At 37.9% G+C, this 18610-nt stretch overlaps 1 protein-coding gene across 1 annotated transcript in view; it reads left to right on the forward strand.

Annotated features, from left to right (window-relative positions):
* The window catches only part of rab22a (RAB22A, member RAS oncogene family), a 10162-nt gene extending 3442 nt beyond the window's left edge, over nt 1-6720 (forward strand). Inside the window, exons 4-7 of the mRNA XM_014008632.1 lie at nt 2014-2085; nt 4138-4244; nt 4571-4680; nt 5048-6720. Of these exons, the coding sequence (XP_013864086.1) occupies nt 2014-2085; nt 4138-4244; nt 4571-4680; nt 5048-5145 (387 nt within the window). The 3' untranslated portion in view covers nt 5146-6720. The remainder of the gene's footprint in view (nt 1-2013; nt 2086-4137; nt 4245-4570; nt 4681-5047) is intronic.
* Nucleotides 6721-18610: the final 11890 nt, after the last annotated feature.

The following is an 18610-nucleotide window of genomic DNA, read 5'->3' on the forward strand; positions in this document are numbered from 1 at the left end:
ACGGTAAACTGGTGGCTTTCAACAAATAACGTGAGCCATAGTCATAGTTTTACCAAATTAGAGCAGAGTAGGGCGGGTCGTTCTGTCTGAGCCCAGGTGAGAGCTCCACAGCTCCTCCTGTCCTCACCAAGCATCTGGATATGTTCACATCCCCTCATCCCAAACTGAGCTGCTGAACCTTCCAGGACATAATTGCATGTCCATGTATTGTGGATATGAATGTAGGGTGAACATTTAATCCACTTTCTTTCATTGATTCTGACTCAACGACTTCTATGTTGTTCAGTTTTTTTATTGAATTTACATATTAAACCTGTCTATTGGTAACATTCTGCGGTWGCAGTAGGTAATTGTCGTTGCGCGTGGTTCTTGAATTTGAGGAAATTGGTACTGGAAAGTCCTTGAAAGATCATGTGTAATCCATCCATCCAGGTTTCCTTGACTGACTTTTTTWAATTTTATTTTAWTTTTTTGCAGAAAACAAATTTGCAACCTTTTACCCACACGAAGCGAGATGGCCTCATTTCATTAAACCCCCAGCTTGTGGTTTCAGCAATTCATCAACACTCTCAGTGTGTCACTAGATTTGTTTTCTATGCTTCTGTGTGGCCTGAGTGTGATTGCTCCTTGGGTTTTAAGACACAGATAGACCACACAGGACTGGCGGTGGAGCAACCCCGACACTCGCCAACAATACAGACTGAGCGCTTCTCAGTGCCTCTGCCAGATATCCCAAGTTGGATTCCTGTTGGTAGATTTGGGGCCAGTAACAACTGTAATTATGTGGAATGTGTGCTTTTCTGAGGTAACATTGTCACTTCAAGCTGAATCGTTTCATTCATTCCTTTTGTAAAGGAAAATTTAAAAAAAGTATTGTAAAGACGAGGTCATTCCAAGTTTTGAGACCAGGGTCGTTTCTTGACACATGAATTTATTACCCCGCTGACAGCTCCATTCCAAAGTACATGGAAAGCAATTTGCAAATCTTGAAAAATAATATTGGTTTGTTTTGCTCAAAGCTAAACAAATGTCTGGAACCAAAGTCCTTAATTAATGGGACTTTACTCTTTTTTTAAAGAGAAAAAACAGTCTGCTAAAAGAAGCAAAAGAAAGTATTTACTCATCTGTGTGGTGCTGAAGTTGTTTAATAATGAGCCAAGATCAAATACTTCTGACTGATATAAAAACAGTATTTTAACCCATTGTTTCCTTTCAAAAATGCTAAAAAGCAGCCATGTTGCAAATATTAACACAACAGGTTTGTTGATAAAGCCAGGTCTGACTGTGAGCTGCAAAGAGCTTTACCAGCAAATACCAAAACCTGGCAAAGTCCGAGACTCCCAGGCAGCTTTGGATTTAGAAATTTTGCACATGCTGTTTTGATTAAGCAGGTCCATGTGATGTAGTGGGTTAAGATCAAACGATGATCCTTCATAAATATCCACACGTGGACCGTTTTTGACACTTTCTGCTCATCTTTCTTCTGATCGCTTTCACATGTGTGAGGTGAAAAGTCCTGTGCTTCAACTTTAAATGCAACCCTTTGACTCACGTCTACAGGACACAGTGCCTTTGGTTCTGCAATTCTGTATTCAATGTTTTAAGTCTTTCTTTCTGTTTAGAGTTGGTTACAGTCAATGAAACTCCAAATGATGGAATTTCCACAAGTTTGTGTCTGTGTAATGGATCATCCACAGGTTATGTAAAGGCACAACATTGCCTAACAGCCTGTGTGACTGTATTGCTGTCRATTTTTAGTGCTGATTTCACACAAAACAATGAATTGAAAGTACAAGAAGGTTTTAAAAGATGTCAGCATTTAATATTTTTATAAGATTTTGAAATTTGCAGATTTATTCACAGTTGATGGTGTTTGATTCTAAAACAGTGTAGTTTAAGCAGACATGAAGCTGTAGACAAACTATTGCTGTTTATTTCCTTTAAACTGTTGATGAAGAACAGTACTTGTTACCAGTATTTGTCTCCTAATGGCTTTTTTCAATCTTCCCGTAGTTCCGTGCTCTGGCACCGATGTACTACAGAGGCTCAGCAGCGGCCATCATTGTTTATGACATCACAAAAGAGGTCAGTTTAACTTTTGACTCTTAACCACAACCATGTTCTTATAGTTTTGATGCACTTGTTTCTACGCATCTTATTTAAAATGTAAAACAAGGTAAATAATTWRTAAAATAAAATAATATGAGAAAGCAACACCACAGTGCTGTCTGCTATCATTTTTTAGTAAATTTGTAGATGCAGTTAATAGACGAGTTAGCATGACTGGGCCAGGATAAAGACTGAATATAGAACAAAACAAACTTTACCCAAAACATCATTAAAATTCTTTGAAGACAGACATTATATCTGATTTTCTCATTGTTATTCAAGTAGAGGATTTATTAAGATGCTAGTAAGTAAGTAAGTCAGTAAGTAAGTCAGTCAGTCAGTCAGTAAGTAAAGTTTTATTTATAAAGCGCCTTTCACAGAAATATATTCAGAAAGTGCTGTACAATCATCGACAATGTAAAAATGGTGGAAAGATAAAACGAAACAGAAAAAAACATAATAAAACATAAGCAACGTAAAGAAACACCAAAATCAAGATTAAATTCTAAAATTGTAACTCAGACGCACGGTCAACGCAGAGCAAAATATACAATAATACAAAAAACAGAGAATGGGGGAGAGAAAAATATGCCATATGTTCAATGATAGAAAAACACATAGTTGGCGAGCATTCACTATAGAGGTAGGCTGGCATTAATGGTGAGTGGTTAGTTAAACGCTTGAGTAAAAAAGTGGGTTTTCAGGTGTTTCTTGAAGGAGASAATGTTATCAACGGGGCGCAGATTAACAGGGAGTTCATTCCAGAGCCTGGGGGCCACAGAGGACAAGGCACGGTCACCACGGGTCTTAAAGCAAGTGAGGGAAACCATAAGGAGATTTTGATACTGTGAGCGTAGGTCCGTCTGGAGTTGTAAGGGGAAATGAGACTTTTAATGTATTCGGGTGCTTGGCCATGAAGAGCTCTGAAAGTGAGGACCAGGATTTTGAACCKGATTCTGAATTGAACTGGAAGCCAGTGAAGTTCTGCTAGGATCAGGGAGATGTGGGTGAATTTGGAGGTTCAAGTAAGAAGTCTTGCTGCTGAGTTTTGGACAAGCTGAAGGCGATTTAACTGTTACTGGTTTAGGCAGGTGAACAAGCTATTACAATAGCCTATGCGGCTAGAAATGAAGGCATGAATTACCWTTTCCAAGTCTGAAGTAGACAGCAGGGGCCGACGTTTAGAGATATTCCGAAGCTGAAAGTAGCATGTGGAAACCAGATTCTTTATGTGTTTACCCAGAGACAGATCTGAGTCAAGATTTACTCCCAGGTTGCGCACAWTCTGCTGGACAGTTGAACTCAAGGAGCCGAGATGTTCTTTTATCTTAGGGATTTTATTTTCAGGGGCCAGGATCAAGGTCTCTGTCYTACTAAGGTTTAAGAGCAGCTAATTGTCAAACAGCCACTGGTTTACTTTAGTGACACAATTTMTGAGAGWGGTTAGCTTGTGGGTGGTGGAGTCATTAAAGGAGCAGTATAGCTGCAGGTCATCTGCATAGAAGTGGTAGGAGAYGACTGGGAAAATTTKTGAAGACCTCAGTCAGGGGGCGGATGCAGAGCAGGAATAGAATTGGGCCCAGAATGGAACCCTGTGGAACTCCGCAGGTGAGTTTGGCTGAGTTAGARAATGATTGGCCTAACAAGACTGAGAAGTGTAAGCTGCTAGCTAAAGTTAAGAACCAAYGATTCTACAAAGTTAGAGGCATGTATTTTAATTTACATGAGAATTTAGGCTACATAACTGAGTTTCACATACATTTTGAAAGCATACACACTCCAGTTTAGATTTGAGAAAGCTTACTGGATGGGAGGTGAAACAAACTCATTGCATGCTTTGCATGAATAATGTCATACATAAATACATAAAAAATAAAAAGCAAAAAACATGAATAAAAATTATGTATTTCACAYGAGTGGTACAAATGACCACTCGTGTTTACCTCATCTAATCCCCCTCAGACTGTCACATAAGATGCTCACCTGTGTATGTTTCATGTATAAAGTGTTGCTCGCCTRTGTCATCAGGAATCCTTCCAAACACTGAAGAACTGGGTGAAAGAGCTTCGCCAGCACGGCCCTCCAGATATAGTGGTTGCCATCGCTGGTAACAAATGCGACCTATCAGATGCCAGGTGAACCAACAACTAATTTTTAATGTGGTGTGAAATATGCTTCTGTGCAGTTGCATTTACTCTTAATGTGCAGCTCAAAAGGTTTTCAGAAACTTACATTGTAGATGTAGCCATTTTTTGTTCCAAAGTAGTGTCTGGCTCAAGAGGTGTTATGAATCTCATTTATTTTTCATTTCGCAACTTTTATCTTCAGCGGATATACGTATAAACATTTCAACCATTATGCTGTGAAATCTTCAATAATATATCTGTACAAGAACATAATTGAGAGAATCTTGTTCACATCTGGCAGCATGATATGCTTAATATATTAGTTATATTTACAGGGAAGTGCCAGAAAAGGATGCCAAGGACTATGCTGACTCTATCCATGCCATCTTTGTGGAAACCAGCGCCAAGAATGCCATTAACATCAACGAGGTGTTTACGGAGATAAGTGAGTGTGTTTCCTGAGTCGTTCTTGGTGCCGCTCACCTGAACATTCCCAACTCCTTTTTAACCACCCTGGCAAATTAAGCAATCATTTTGTATTTATAGAATGTTTTTTTCTGCATTCATTATAAGAATTTGTTTTAAAATGTCAAGATTTTTAATTTATGTGAATCCAGAACATGATTTAACAGTACATGAATATTTGTTGAATATATTGAAGTTGTTGCATACGTTGAAGTAAAGTSCAATTTACTTAATTTGATTAAGTAAAAGTAAAACAAATTCCCAAAGTCACCGATTGACATGAGCATAGAGATAAGAGAAACTAATTGCTGAAGGGAATCAAAGTGTATTTGTGCTCATTCTTGTAGGTAAGCGGATCCCCGTTATTGATGCAGCAGGAGGACCCTCAGGAAAAAGTTTCAAATTGGGACGGCAGGCCTCAGAGTCTCGCAGGACATGCTGCTGATAATGCTGGTGACTGAACTCAACATGACCTGTGACCYGACCCTCACTCTTAGCCCCGTGCTTTTCATTTGCTTCGGCTTAAAGAYGTCATACACACTTTCCTGAACCCTGTAACTGCCCGCATCTGGTTGCAGCAGTGCGTCTCTGACAGCAGCAGCAAATCCTTTTTTTAATGGCACCCAACGGTGGCAATTCTACATGTGACTTTTAAAAGAAATCGTGAAGAAATACTTCAGGTTGACTGAGAACTGACTAAATTCCTCCTTTTGTTCTTTTATGAACTCTGTATGTGAAGTTTTCCAGGCTTCTCAGTAAGCATCAGCATCAGAAGTATTTATAAGTGTACATTTGTACAATTCTACTATCTTTCAACCAAAAAAGTAATTGAAGTGATTTGATCAAATCCATTTATTTTGATAGATTTTAAGTTATTGCCTTTTTTTCTTTTGCAAGACATCTCAGAACATTTTTTTGACTTCATGAAGGAATCAATTTACTAGTAGTGTTTGCTCACTRATTTATTGAAGACTTTGAAGAGAGAAGAACATGTCACCATCCAATAGAGGATTGCGAATGCCTAATTTAACTTCAGCTGTATGATTGCTGCTTTGAACCAGCCAAAAACCACAAAACTGTTTGAATATAAACCATAATCATGCAGGAAACAGTGCAGAAATGAAAAATGTGTGGAGGRTATAGTTTCTAAAAGTTAATGTTACTCTGATATCTGGGGGTTAAATGTTTAGCTAGAGACACGTTTGCATGGGTTAACATGAAGTTAGSATTCCTTGAAGAGATGCATGTTGGGCTTTCTAAGGTCGTTGGGCAAACAAACATTGAACTGTTGCAGCTCAGATTGTGTGATGGGGATCGGTCTCAGCTACTACCACACCAAAGTTTAGGTCAATGTCTAAAGTAGATTTAGCTATAAGATTTTGTGTGTGTTTTTAATGTCAGTTGGCTATGACAGCCACCTCCGATTGATGTCAAAAGAGAATCAGTTGTAGATGTTCATCAAAYGATTATTGTCTGCATAAAATATTGTCTAGTGGTTCATGAGCTAATGCAACAACTGCCATAAGCAAAAACATTGTCCGCTTTTGTTTTTTGACTGCAGGTAATAATATCCTGCTTTTAGGTGAAATTAACCAAAAAAAATTAAAAATCTGGAGTATGCCAGGGAGTAAATGGTCATGTTTATCAAAATTTTCTTTTAATTGAGAGCTTTGTTGTTTTTCCTCTTTTTGTTCTGATGTTCTGATTGGCACACACAAAGCTCTTGTGAATAATACCTTATTATTGTAATTATACCTCTGTGATCTGAAGGACTTTTCTGGGAACATCTCCCAATGTTTAACTAGAGCTTAAAACAGTGGCTGTTAATTATTGTACACTAATGCTGCCATCTACTTATCTGTTTCCCATTTCCTCTTACAATCACGACAATGTATTCCCACAGGCTTGTGATTATTGTGCCCTTGATGCACACTATGTTAAAAAAAATTATTAGTTTTCTGCTGTGAAGTTGCATACAGTTAAATAGAGATGGGTGATTTTTGCCAGTTTGTCTCAGAAACATTTTCACCCTTCCTCAACACCAGCACACACATTAAGGTTTTTTTTCTTTTAAATACTTGGCTTGTGATGAAATCCATGAGATGTGGAAAGTAAACTTTAATTTTTGAGGAAACTCGTATTTTAAAACTCAAATCCCACATTAGCAGGTTTTATAGGTGGAAAATCAGAAGTGTCGACATGCTGGTCTGTTCCTGAACCTCCGTACCAAATCTGCACTGAAACACTGTAGCGCCTTTGTTCCAGAGTCTGTGTTCCGATTTTCTTTTATTCATTATTTGTGCTTTATTTGTGGTTAACTCAAGGTCCCTGCTGCTTGCTTTAATTGTGGTTGYATTCACAGTTTCACATTCTTTAACTGGATAAGTGTGACTGACGTGTGGGCCAACACTGTTATTTAAAAAAGTCCTGATGCATCTCAGTAATCCAGGTAAAAAATCAAAAAGAAAAAAATTGTATAGGTCTTCTGGATGGGTTCTTCTCTAATGAAACGTTTCGTCTCTCCTCCAAGAGACTTCTTCTATCTGAGAGTTTCAGGCAAAATTCAGGCTTTTAAGCACTGCTTCCATGTGACTGATACTCACATGGCTATCGTTGACACCTAATTAACACTTATTGTTAACAGGGGGTGGAGTGATACTGGCAATAGCAGCGCTGTAGGAGGGGGACAACTGAAAACGGAGGCCTCCACCTCTGTTTAATGATGGAYGGTCTTTCTTCACAAAAATGGCTTCTTTTATTCCTCTCTCAAACCAACGTTCCTCTATCAAGAATGAGAACATCCTCATCTCTGAAAGAGTGACCACTGGCCTGTAATTGAGAGAAAACTGCAGAGTTCTGGCCATTAGATGTAGCTCGTCTGTGTTGGGACATTCTTTTGAACAGTGGYTGCTTTGTTTCCCCGATGTATAACTGGTCGCAGTCCTCCTGGCACTTAACAGCATATACAACATTGCTCTGTTTGTGCCGGGGCACCGGATCTTTGGGGTGAACCAGCCTTTGCCGTAATGTGGTTTGGGGTTTGAAAGCCACTGGGACATCATGTTTAGAAAATAAACGTCTCAGTTTCTCCGAAACACCCGCAACATACGGAATAACCACTGGTTTGGGTCTGGGTTTGGGGTCTTCATTTTCACCTGAAGGTTGCATGGAATCCTGTCTGTTTCCTGTCTGCTTTCAGGAAAGCCCAGTCAGGATAACCATACTGCTCCAGGGCCTGTCGTGTGTGTGATTTCTCTTTCTCCCTGGCTCCTGGGTTTGTAGGGACACTGTTTGCTCTGTGGTACAGAGTCCTGGTCACTCCTAACTTGTGTTCCAGTGGGTGGTGGGAGTCAAAACGCAAATATTGGTCTGTGTGGGTGGGCTTACGATATACGCCAGTCTCCAACTGTTCTCCATCCAAAACAGAGACATCGCAATCCAGGAACGCCAACCTGCCATTTTTTACATCCTCTCGTGTGAACTTTATATATTCATCCACAGAGTTGATGTGATCAGTGAAATGTTGGACTTCCTGGGCTTTAATTTTAACCCAGGTGTCGTCAACATATCTAAACCAATGGCTCGGTGGCACCCCTGAAAAGGACATCAAGGCTCTCTTTTCCACTTCCTCCATGTACAGGTTAGAAACTGGGGATCCCATGGCACACCCATGTTTCTGCCTATAATATTGCCCCCGTACGTGAAGTAGGTTGAAGAAGTCTCTTGGAGGAGAGACGAAACGTTTCATTAGAGAAGAACCCGTCCAGAAGACCTATACACTTTTTTTTCTTTTTTATTTAAAACTTTTTTTTCTTTTACCAAGTTACAGTGTACAAATCATTTTTTAAAATTTGGTTTAAAACAAAATATGCATCTTTCTTTTATACTAGTATAAACTTCTAAATCATCCTCTATGGAAAAATTATTGATGTTTTGTTTTCAAAGTAGCGCTCAGTAATTTGGTAATGTTTTTACTCTAAACTYGACTTGGATCTTATCCTCGCAGCCTCCAGTTTGTGGTAATTATTAGTCACATTTAATGATAATTAGATGACTGTGTTCCTAAGACCTGGATTAGCTGAATTAAAAAGTGCAAGAGAGCCAACTGTGTCTATGAAAATAAAAGAAATATTTCTTTTCCGTTTTCAGTAACTCATCCAGCTTCACATTGTGACACCACCTTCAGCTGGTCTTTATTTCTGCTCTAAGAAAATAAAAAGGGATCGCACTTTAGGACATTATAAGCTGCACTTTGACCATTTGTGTTAATTAGCTTATATTAATACCACTGTGTCTGCAGTCTATTATTATTCTTTTGTGGAGTCACTCGATAAAATTRTCCTCTAAAATGTCTGAACTTAGTCTCTTGATGTTGTTTTAGGTTATTGCTCGTTTCTTACTGTTACAAAGATGGTGGTGCCAAAGCTGTTTTACCACARTACACATTGAATTTACCCATTTAAAAATATATATGCTATGATTTCATGAAGGTTTGTACAGTATAACACATTTTCTCACATTTTTGAAAACAAAAGGCATGACATTTAGAAAACATCAAAAATCTTGGGCTGGCCCTGGGAATCTAAACCTACATTATGTATATTTTTACAGTGTAGATATATCATCATGTTGCATACAAATTCATATCTGTGTTTGTTTTTTCATATTTGTATGAACAAAAATCTCTCTGTACACCATCTGCAGTATCCATCAGCTGTGTATAGTTACCATATTTAGCTTTTTACTACATGTCATATTGATTGTAACAAATGCCTGAGAAGACTTGTTTGCAGTGTAATCCAAATGTGTGAACAGGGAATTATCACCTATTTACTAATAAAACTGAGAATAAGAAACATTGAATGAGTTTGTGCGTAAAACCCATGTGGAGTTTCTCACTCTTGAGAGATTTGTGCATTAATGTGCTCCTTGGGGAAACGGCCTGAACGTTTGTAACGGCTGGTTGTGTTGGCAAGTTTTCCGCCAGCTGCCTGGCTATATATAAAACATGACACTTGAGTTGTCTGTTTGACTGGCAGTAGGTTTTTTTCACTGCACTTTAAGTCATGCTGAACAAGCAGAACATTTATGACCCTCTGGTAGTTATTATCTTATTGAACAGTTTTGTTACAATAGCAAATCACTTTGTAATCTTCAAAATCAGTTTAACTGGCATAATTGAAGACTTTTGAAGACATTTTCTATAAAAGCTATAATTAAATAGTAAGTCTATAAAGTAAAAAATAAATAGTATAATATATTGGGTGGAAACTGATTTAAAGTAATAAATCAACACAAGCCCCAAGTTTTGATTAAATGGATTTACAATTATAAAGAAAGCACTGTATGTCAATGTATGCGGATGACATGGCTATACACATAGGAAAGAACCTGAACAAGTAATTAGGTGCGTTTCCATTGACCATGAAAATATGCAAATTACAATTTCAAAAATAAAAATTGCTCAAAGGAAACGTCAGTTTAGAAAAAACGTACGTTTTTCGACAAAATGGTTTTGTGCTAGGGTGAGGTGGTTTTTCGGCCGTATCGAAATTGGTGTATTTTGCAAAACTGCAATGGAAACACTTTTTTCACATCACGGGAGTCACGTTTCTGAACTGGCTGTTTCTACTGGCAAAAAAGAAAACAACAGGAAGTATAAGTAGTAGTAAAATCACCAAAGTTGTAAAAGAAAGTCACCGACTACAATTTCCCAAAAATGCAGCATACRTAGCCGCTCCCAAGTATAAGGGGCTTGTCGCTCGAAAGCCTCGATGAGACGCCAACATCTCCTCTGATGGCTGATGATGAGCGCTAGCGTCGTGGTTGTAACATGCATGTGTTTACATCCATTTCCGCCATGTTTGTAATGACATCATGAGAACAAACGTATTCACGCGTGACTTTAATAGCATTTCTTACTTAATGGAAACACCGCAATTGCGAAACTGTGTTTTTTCGACATTAAATATAATATCAACAAAGTTTTGCGCACATTTGCAATGGAAACACAGCTATTGATAAATTCATGTTTCAATTTGGCTGAAATATTCATGCCTCACTTTGAGGGTAGCTCCAAGTAAAGCCGCTGATCCTCGGCATCAATAGGAGTCAACTAAGATGGATCGAGCGTCTTGTGCTCTATCCTTACTTCTCGTGCACGACCCCAGGGCAGAACCAGGAGTTGCTGGAAGGATTCTGATTCTCTCTGGCCTGGAAGCATCTTAGGATTCCTCAGAAGGGGCTGGACAGTGTGGAAGAGGGGATGTCTGAGTTACCTTCCTAGCCCTAGACATATTAGCCCCTTTTCCACTAGTGCCACTTAATGTAGTGTCAGAACGGTCGGTGTAGGTATGGGTCGGACCGCATGGTTTTCCACTTATGTTCCAGTCCGGTTCCAATGGGTGTGTTTTGGGCGGTTGGTGGAGGTGGTTTTTAGGTATTTTGAATAAAAATGAATGGGCAAAATGAGAGATGGAAACACATTTGACGAATAACTTTTGAAATTTTAAACATTTGCAAAAATTTAGCCAATCAGTGACGAACAGTGTTCTGACGTTGCATTTTGGTGTCAGCTGGGGCCGGTTGGAACCACAATGAAGTAGGTACTAAAAAAATTGCCGGTTCCATGGATCTGGCCTAATGGAAAAGGCTTGGAACCGTACCGACACTGCACTAAGTGGCACTAGTGGAAAAGGGGCCTCCGCAAACCTGCGGTAAAAAATAAATAGATTTGGGTCATTAACAAATGAATCATCATTACAAACGGTTTGCTATCACCAACAATGAATGAATAATGTTCAGTTATTGTCTGTTTTATTCCACTATATGTGAAGTAAAAACTAGTTGTGTAATAGAAAGTGAGAATAACGTTGCTTTCAGTCAGTTTTTTGTGTTTTGATTTGTATTTTTTATGTTATGCCTATTTTGTGTTTAGCTGACAGACATTATGAATGAAGTTAGATTTGAAAATTTGAAAAAGCAAATCTTTATCTCTGTTTATGTGCAAGCTGTTAGCTTGGCTCCTTTGTTTGATTTTCCAAACTGAGATCACTGTGACTGCTGTCCACAGCAGGTAAGACACTGACTAATTCACAACACACTTTGTAAACAACTCTGAGGGGTCCATTTAAATGGTTGTGCATTATTGATGACATAACTATTTAATTTGACATAATGTAATGAGTCTGAGTGGTCACCAACCCTGAGGGTGAAGTCAGGTAAATGTAGACTTGGATGCTTCTCTCTTCCAGGTGAAATGACAATCTGCACCTAGTAGCTGGAGTCAGGTTTCCTGATAGTTTAGTGTGTGTGTGTGTGTGTGTGTGTGTGTGTGTGTGTGTGTGTGTGTGTGTGTGTGTGTGTGTGTGTGTGTGTGTGTGTGTGTGTGTGTGTGTGTGTGTGTGTGTGTGTGTGTGTGTGTGTGTGTGTGTCCCCACCAGCAATGGGTGCTCCCCGGCATCACCCTCCTCCACCTCCACTCCTCCTTCCTCCCCAACAGGCGGCTATGCAGAGGCAGTGACGTCACCAGACTGACTCCCTTCCTGCTGCATCACAGCAGCCTCAGCGGCTCGAGTAGTACTGGTGACCGGGGGGGGAACGGGATATCCACCGCCAAATTCATTGATAGAACAGACCTACCGACGGTGCAGTACTGACAGCATCTTAACGCGGGGGGTAAGCGACAGGAACTGGTTGCAGAACGATAACATCCCTCCAGTTTTTGGGATATGGCCAGGCCGGAACAGGTTCTGATCTTGGAGCCTCAGCACGAACTGAAATTCAGAGGTAAGAGGGGAGGGCCCTGCTTTGGACGGGAGGAGGTGGGGGGAAGCTTCCTCTGCCAGTGTGAAAATAGGGAGGGGGGCAGCAGTCCACTGTTGGGATAGCTAAACCGGAAAGAGGCTGCAGGACACATTTGTATTCATGTAGAAAGACGATGCTCTAAAAACGGCAGCTAKCTAGCTGGACAGCTAGCCGGATTAGCTTTCGATGGTGAAGTCAGCCAGGCCCTGTCGCATATTCTCCTGCAGTAATTGTTTTTTAAAACAGTATAAACCTACAACCTGCATCTACGTAGATATAACTCAAACGAAATTAATGTGACCATACAATAGTCCCTCAGGAACTCTTAAAAATGTCAATGCACACAGGCTACGTTGCTAGCGGTTTTAGCTCAGTAGTATTAGCCCTGTTCTCTGATTGGCTGTCTCGCTCTCTGGCCCATTAGCCTGCTCTCTGATTGGATGATCCTCCCCTGCTGGCCAGCCAGCTGTCATTTAATAACTTGACAGCTCACAGGACTGAATTACTGGGCAGCTTCTGCTATTTAATACATTTAAAATGCCTGCTACCTTTTATAGTTGGGGTAACATACATCTTGGTATCTGATTGCAAGATGTCGTGTTACTTTAGACGTGTTACATAAATGTTACATAAACATTTACAGTACTGATTTGTGTGTTGCGACAGCTTRAAAGCTCAACTCCAGTTTGAAACCTAAACCTTTGTTTTAGGACAAAGAGGTTCATGGATTTTACACTTTTTTTTTGTTGTTTAAGAGTAAAATATTTTGTCTTATTAGCCAATGCATGACCTATTGTGTTTAATTATGACACTAAGAATCAATAAGCAACCAGCATTTGTTTTATGCATTTTTTAAGTAACAGCTGTTAGCTTTAGGCATAACCAAACCAAACTGATATGACTGATCTTTGTTAACTAGAACATCTTGGTTATCTCAAAAATCATAATAGTTACCTTGATTAGTCTTTGATTTAAAACAACATGCATATATTTCGGTTGACTTTTACAACACTCCTAATGTTTATTTTTCACCACAAGCTTTGCAGGTTTAAATATGTAAAAAACTAATAAGATAAAATGAAATCACTGTCTCAGTTGTTGTTTTATCTGTATTGCCTTGTCTTCATAATCATTGTGGATAAAAACTGAAATTGAAAATAAAACTTAATTAATTGCATTGCACACAATGCTATTATAAAGCAGTAGCTAAGTGATAATGTGTGTACTCAATACTCAAAATCTCAACTGAAGTGTACCATAATTTTTTTTTCAAAAACACCCCAGTGTCTCATTATAATTATAAAACTATAAATTATAGCTTACTAAATATTCAGTGATTTAAAACCAACATAATAATGTTGCCTTGTCTTGTTTTTTTATTATTATTATTTCTACTCTCATAAAGAGTAGAATTACAAACCAACAATAGCCACTTTACAACCTGCCAAGAGAAAAGATAGGATTGATAGTTGTCACATAACCCATGTGTAAGGTCATGTGAACAAGAGAGTTAAAATGCAAGGTCATGAATTGATAAAGTGAACATTTTATCAACCAATCAGTACTTTGCCCTGTCATCTCTCCAGCTCTTTAGTGTTTGGTTTGTCTTTTGAGGAGAATGCATAAATTTGACAAGATCAATTATTTATAAGGCAAAAATGTTCTACTAATTGTAGCTAGAACAGCTCTTGCTACACTTCTTGATTTTCACTTTTTTTTACAGCTTACAATTAAATCCTAAAACCTTTGCACAGTATTTAAGTATTATGTCTAAATAAATGTGTTAATCTTTGGTTGTAGGCAAGACTTTAGTACTTAGAACACTAGACAATTCAACAAATCACATGCATATTCTTAAGCCCAAAGTAATAAGTAGGAACGCAGAGAGAAACTTCAGAAAATAAAGTATAATCTTTGGCCTCAATTTGGCTCCGATGCACATCCTTTGTGAAATAGTCTTAAGAGTTAAGCGTTAGACTTTCTCACCTTTATACATTTTTGCCACTGTCAAAAAAAACTTTAACAGCTCCCTCATTTTTTTCCTCTGGTATTTTTAAAATCCTACTTTTTTCGAGGAAAGCATCAAACATCCGACTTAATAGTTTTCACCTTCATTTGTGGTTTTCATTTGTTTGTAGCTGTTCTGTGAAACTCTGATGAAGTAGTTGGTCAGGTGTATGATATGAGTCCTGTCATTAAAATTGTTTAGATGTCAGGCCAAGCCTAAAGGTCTGAATTTATCCTCTGTTTTTGTTCAACAGGGAAGTCAGGTKTCAGTTTCTCTGAACGTTTGCTGAGCTGAAACTTTATCTTGAATCTGGTTTATGTGCTAATTCTTATGACTCCCATGTTTTCCTGCAATGAGCTTGTGCTGCTCTCAACTTTAGACTTTATCCTCTATAAGTGCCCCAATAGTGGGCTGATTTGTGTTTTTGTTAGAGAGCTATGCACCCTTGATAAGAGCAGCTGGCCTGCCTGCCTGAACAGTCTGTCATTTGGAATTGCACAATCCAACCACAAGGTTATTAGGAAATCCTGTTTTTTTTTTATGTCACTACTTGAAAGAATTTGGAAGACATTTTTTGACACTTGAAAAATCATAAAGCTCAATGTGGATTTTCTCAATGATGGGAGAAATTAATGTGTTGAAACATTTTTAACTACTTTTATGATCGGTTTTTGATTTAATCTAGTTTTAAAATCAAAAGGAAAAAAATTGTATAGGTCCTCTGGACGGGTTCTTCTTTAATGAAACGTTTCGTCTCTCCTCCAAGAGACTTCTTCAGTCTGAGAGTTTCAGGCAAAATTCAGGCTTTTGAGTCCTGCCTCCATGTGACTGATACTCACATCACATGGCTATCGTTCACACCTAATTAATACCTATTGTTAACAGGGGGTGGAGTGATACTGCCAATGGCAGCACTGTAGGAGGGGGACAACTGAAAACGGAGGCCCCCACCTCTGTTTATTGATGGATGGTCTTTCTTCACAAAATGGCTTCTTTTACTCCTCTCTCAAACCAACGTTCCTCTCTATCAAGAATGAGAACATCCTCATCTCTGAAAGAGTGACCGCTGGCCTGTAAATGAGTGAAAACTGCAGAGTTCTGGCCATTAGATGTAGCTCGTCTGTGTTGGGACATTCTTTTGAACAGTGGTTGCTTTGTTTCCCCGATGTATAACTGGTCGCAGTCCTCCTGGCACTTAACAGCATATACAACTTTGCTCTGTTTGTGCCGGGGCACCGGATCTTTGGGGTGAACCAGCCTTTGCCGTAATGTGTTTTGGGGTTTGAAAGCTACTGGGACATCGACATCATGTTTAGAAAATAAAGTAAAAGAAGCCATTTTTGTGAAGAAAGACCGTCCATCATTAAACAGAGGTGGAGGCCTCCATTTTCAGCTGTCCCCCTCCTACAGCGCTGCCATTGGCAGTATCACTCCACGCCCTGTTAACAATAGGTATTAATTAGGTGTGAACGATAGCCATGTGATGTGAGTATTAGTCACATGGAGGCAGGACTCAAAAGCCTGAATTTTGCCTGAAACTCTCAGACTGAAGAAGTCTCTTGGAGGAGAGACGAAACGTTTCATTAAAGAAGAACCCGTCCAGAAGACCTATACAATTTTTTTCCTTTTGATTTTTTTACCTGGATTACTGAGATTCATCAGGACACTAGTTTTAAAATGTTTTTTTATTCTTTCTTCTGTTTTAGAGCACTTTTTGTTGGTAATTATTTTTTGCGATTTGAATAGTCATATGACTATTGTCAATGTTTACACTAGAGTACACACCTTTCTGGAAAAATACAAGTATGACTAACACTTGCCAATAAAGTATTGCTAAAGTCTGTGGATATCATGTCCAACTAGGAACAGTTGCCAAAAAAAGCATGAAAGAGGATACAATACAGAGAGAGAACAAGATATTAAGTTGAAGGATGTTGGTAAAAACCCACATCTTACAAAATGTATAAAATATTAATTAATTTAAAAGAAAATTACTTTAGATGGTCTTTTTAAATTAAAATTATGGCTTGCTCCCAAATCATGTTTTGCCTTGTTATTGTGATCTGTTGTGAGTAAACTTGAAAGAAAAGTTAATTGAAAGAAGCTGAAGCATAACAAAACCCAGAGAAGATGAAAGCGTCTGAAAAACATCTTTCAGTACTGTGTTAAATCAACAAAGTAATTTTTATCAGGATGGAAACTGTGATTAGTGGAAACTTTAAACATTTTGTTTTGGATTTACAAACTTGCACAAAGTCCTTTTAAGGTATTATCTCATGTCCCCTTATTTAGTAGTGATTGAGCCTTTTGGGTTTAACTTGGACAAATATACTTGACCCCAGACAATAATTGTATTATCTAGGGTCCAGTAACTTCATATTTGTACAATATGTCCCTTTTGCAGTATTTTCTTTGTGAGTCAGCGGGCTAAGTTGTGTTATTCGTACACTGTAATACAGTAGAAGAACTAAATGCAGATGTATTTGTCTCTGTTAAATYAATGTTTTGGTTTTTCTCCCAGCTTTCATCATTTTCTTGTTTTCATGCCTTTGTACTCTCATTAGCTTCCAATAACAAATAATTTTTCACTGATRGAAATTGCACAAAACTTCACAAACTTCTTCTCAAGACTCTTAACAACATGAAGGACTTAATTTATTTTACTAGAACAATGTTAAACCTCTACAGCAATCAGAATCAATAATTTGCTTGAGTTTTACTCGGTTTTTAGATTTGGCAATGGTTATTTTGCTGTGACTTTTTTTGGKTTTTTTTTGTTTTGTTTTGTTTTGTTTTTGCATTATTGATCAGTCCGTCCAAGTTAATGCAGCTGGCCTTGGAGAGCCTCAGAAAGATGTGGGCTGCATCCACAATGTGGATGGTTGTAATAATTAGCGGAAGCAAAACTGCATTTGCTGCCCAGGTTGTGGTGTTGTTGTAGACATAACATATGTTTTATAGATTTATGTACCATTTTAATGCGTTTTTACAGAAAATGTCTTTTTCTACTTCAAGTCCTTGACATCATAGATATCAGGTGTACTGCTGAAAGAGCCAAAATCACTTAGTTTGTGTTATTAACATATTTAAAACAGCCCATTTCCCTCTGAATATTACTAATTCATTTGGATTACCATCAACTTTTAGTGCAGCTTATTAAAAATGCATTAATTGAATTGGCAGTAAAACCGTAGTTATAAAAAAATATCAGGCAAAATAAAGGCATCATAACAGTAGGAAGCATTTAAATTATATGCTCTCTGACCTGTTGTTTCTGTGGTTTGTATTTAACAGTCAAAAGAAAAACCTGCAAGAAATAGGTTTAAAATATATTATTATTTTTAAAAGTGCTGTCCTAGTATATGATTTTTTAATTGTTTTTCCCTAACCTTCCCTGCAGCAGAGTATGATGGATTTAAAAACTGAAGAATCTTAGTTTGTTGACTCAGTTGTTTTGAGTCATTTTGTCACTGTTCCGCTTTGACACGTTACAAGCTTGTATAATTTTTTATGCCAGTCAAAGTTTATTATCCATCTGTCTTTTTTGATTTATCTTGTTTTCCTAGCACGTGGCATTCAAGTAACCTGACCAAGGAATGGTATTTATAAATTTTTGTGTGTGGTCGGTGAGATCATAACTTCCTTGCCTGAAATTAATCTTTGACCAGTTTTAGTTTATGCGTTTATGCTCTAAAAATTATTTTCTCACCTTTTCGCAAAAATGAAAAATTTGTATTCAGGGTTCCTGTAGATCCTTAAAAAGTCTTAAAAGTCATTGAATTCATCAATCCAAAAATAAGGCCTTAATTAGCCTTAAAATGTCTTAATCTTTCAGAGGTCTTAAAAAACACATAGTAACTAAATAGGATTATTGTAATTCATCTCAAATTTCAATGGAATGTTTACAACAGGATTCCTGTAGATCCTTAAAAAGTCTTAAAAGTCATTGAATTCATCAATCCAAAAACAAGGTCTTAATTAGCCTTAAAATGTCTTAAATCAATCTTTCAGCAGGGTTAAAATTGTTAACACATTGTAAGTAGCATGATTGTAATTCATCCCAATTATTAAAATAATTGGTAACATTTATTTTTTT

The sequence above is a fragment of the Austrofundulus limnaeus genome, unplaced genomic scaffold (assembly GCF_001266775.1).
Source record: "Austrofundulus limnaeus strain Quisiro unplaced genomic scaffold, Austrofundulus_limnaeus-1.0 Scaffold51, whole genome shotgun sequence".
NCBI lineage: Eukaryota > Metazoa > Chordata > Actinopteri > Cyprinodontiformes > Rivulidae > Austrofundulus > Austrofundulus limnaeus.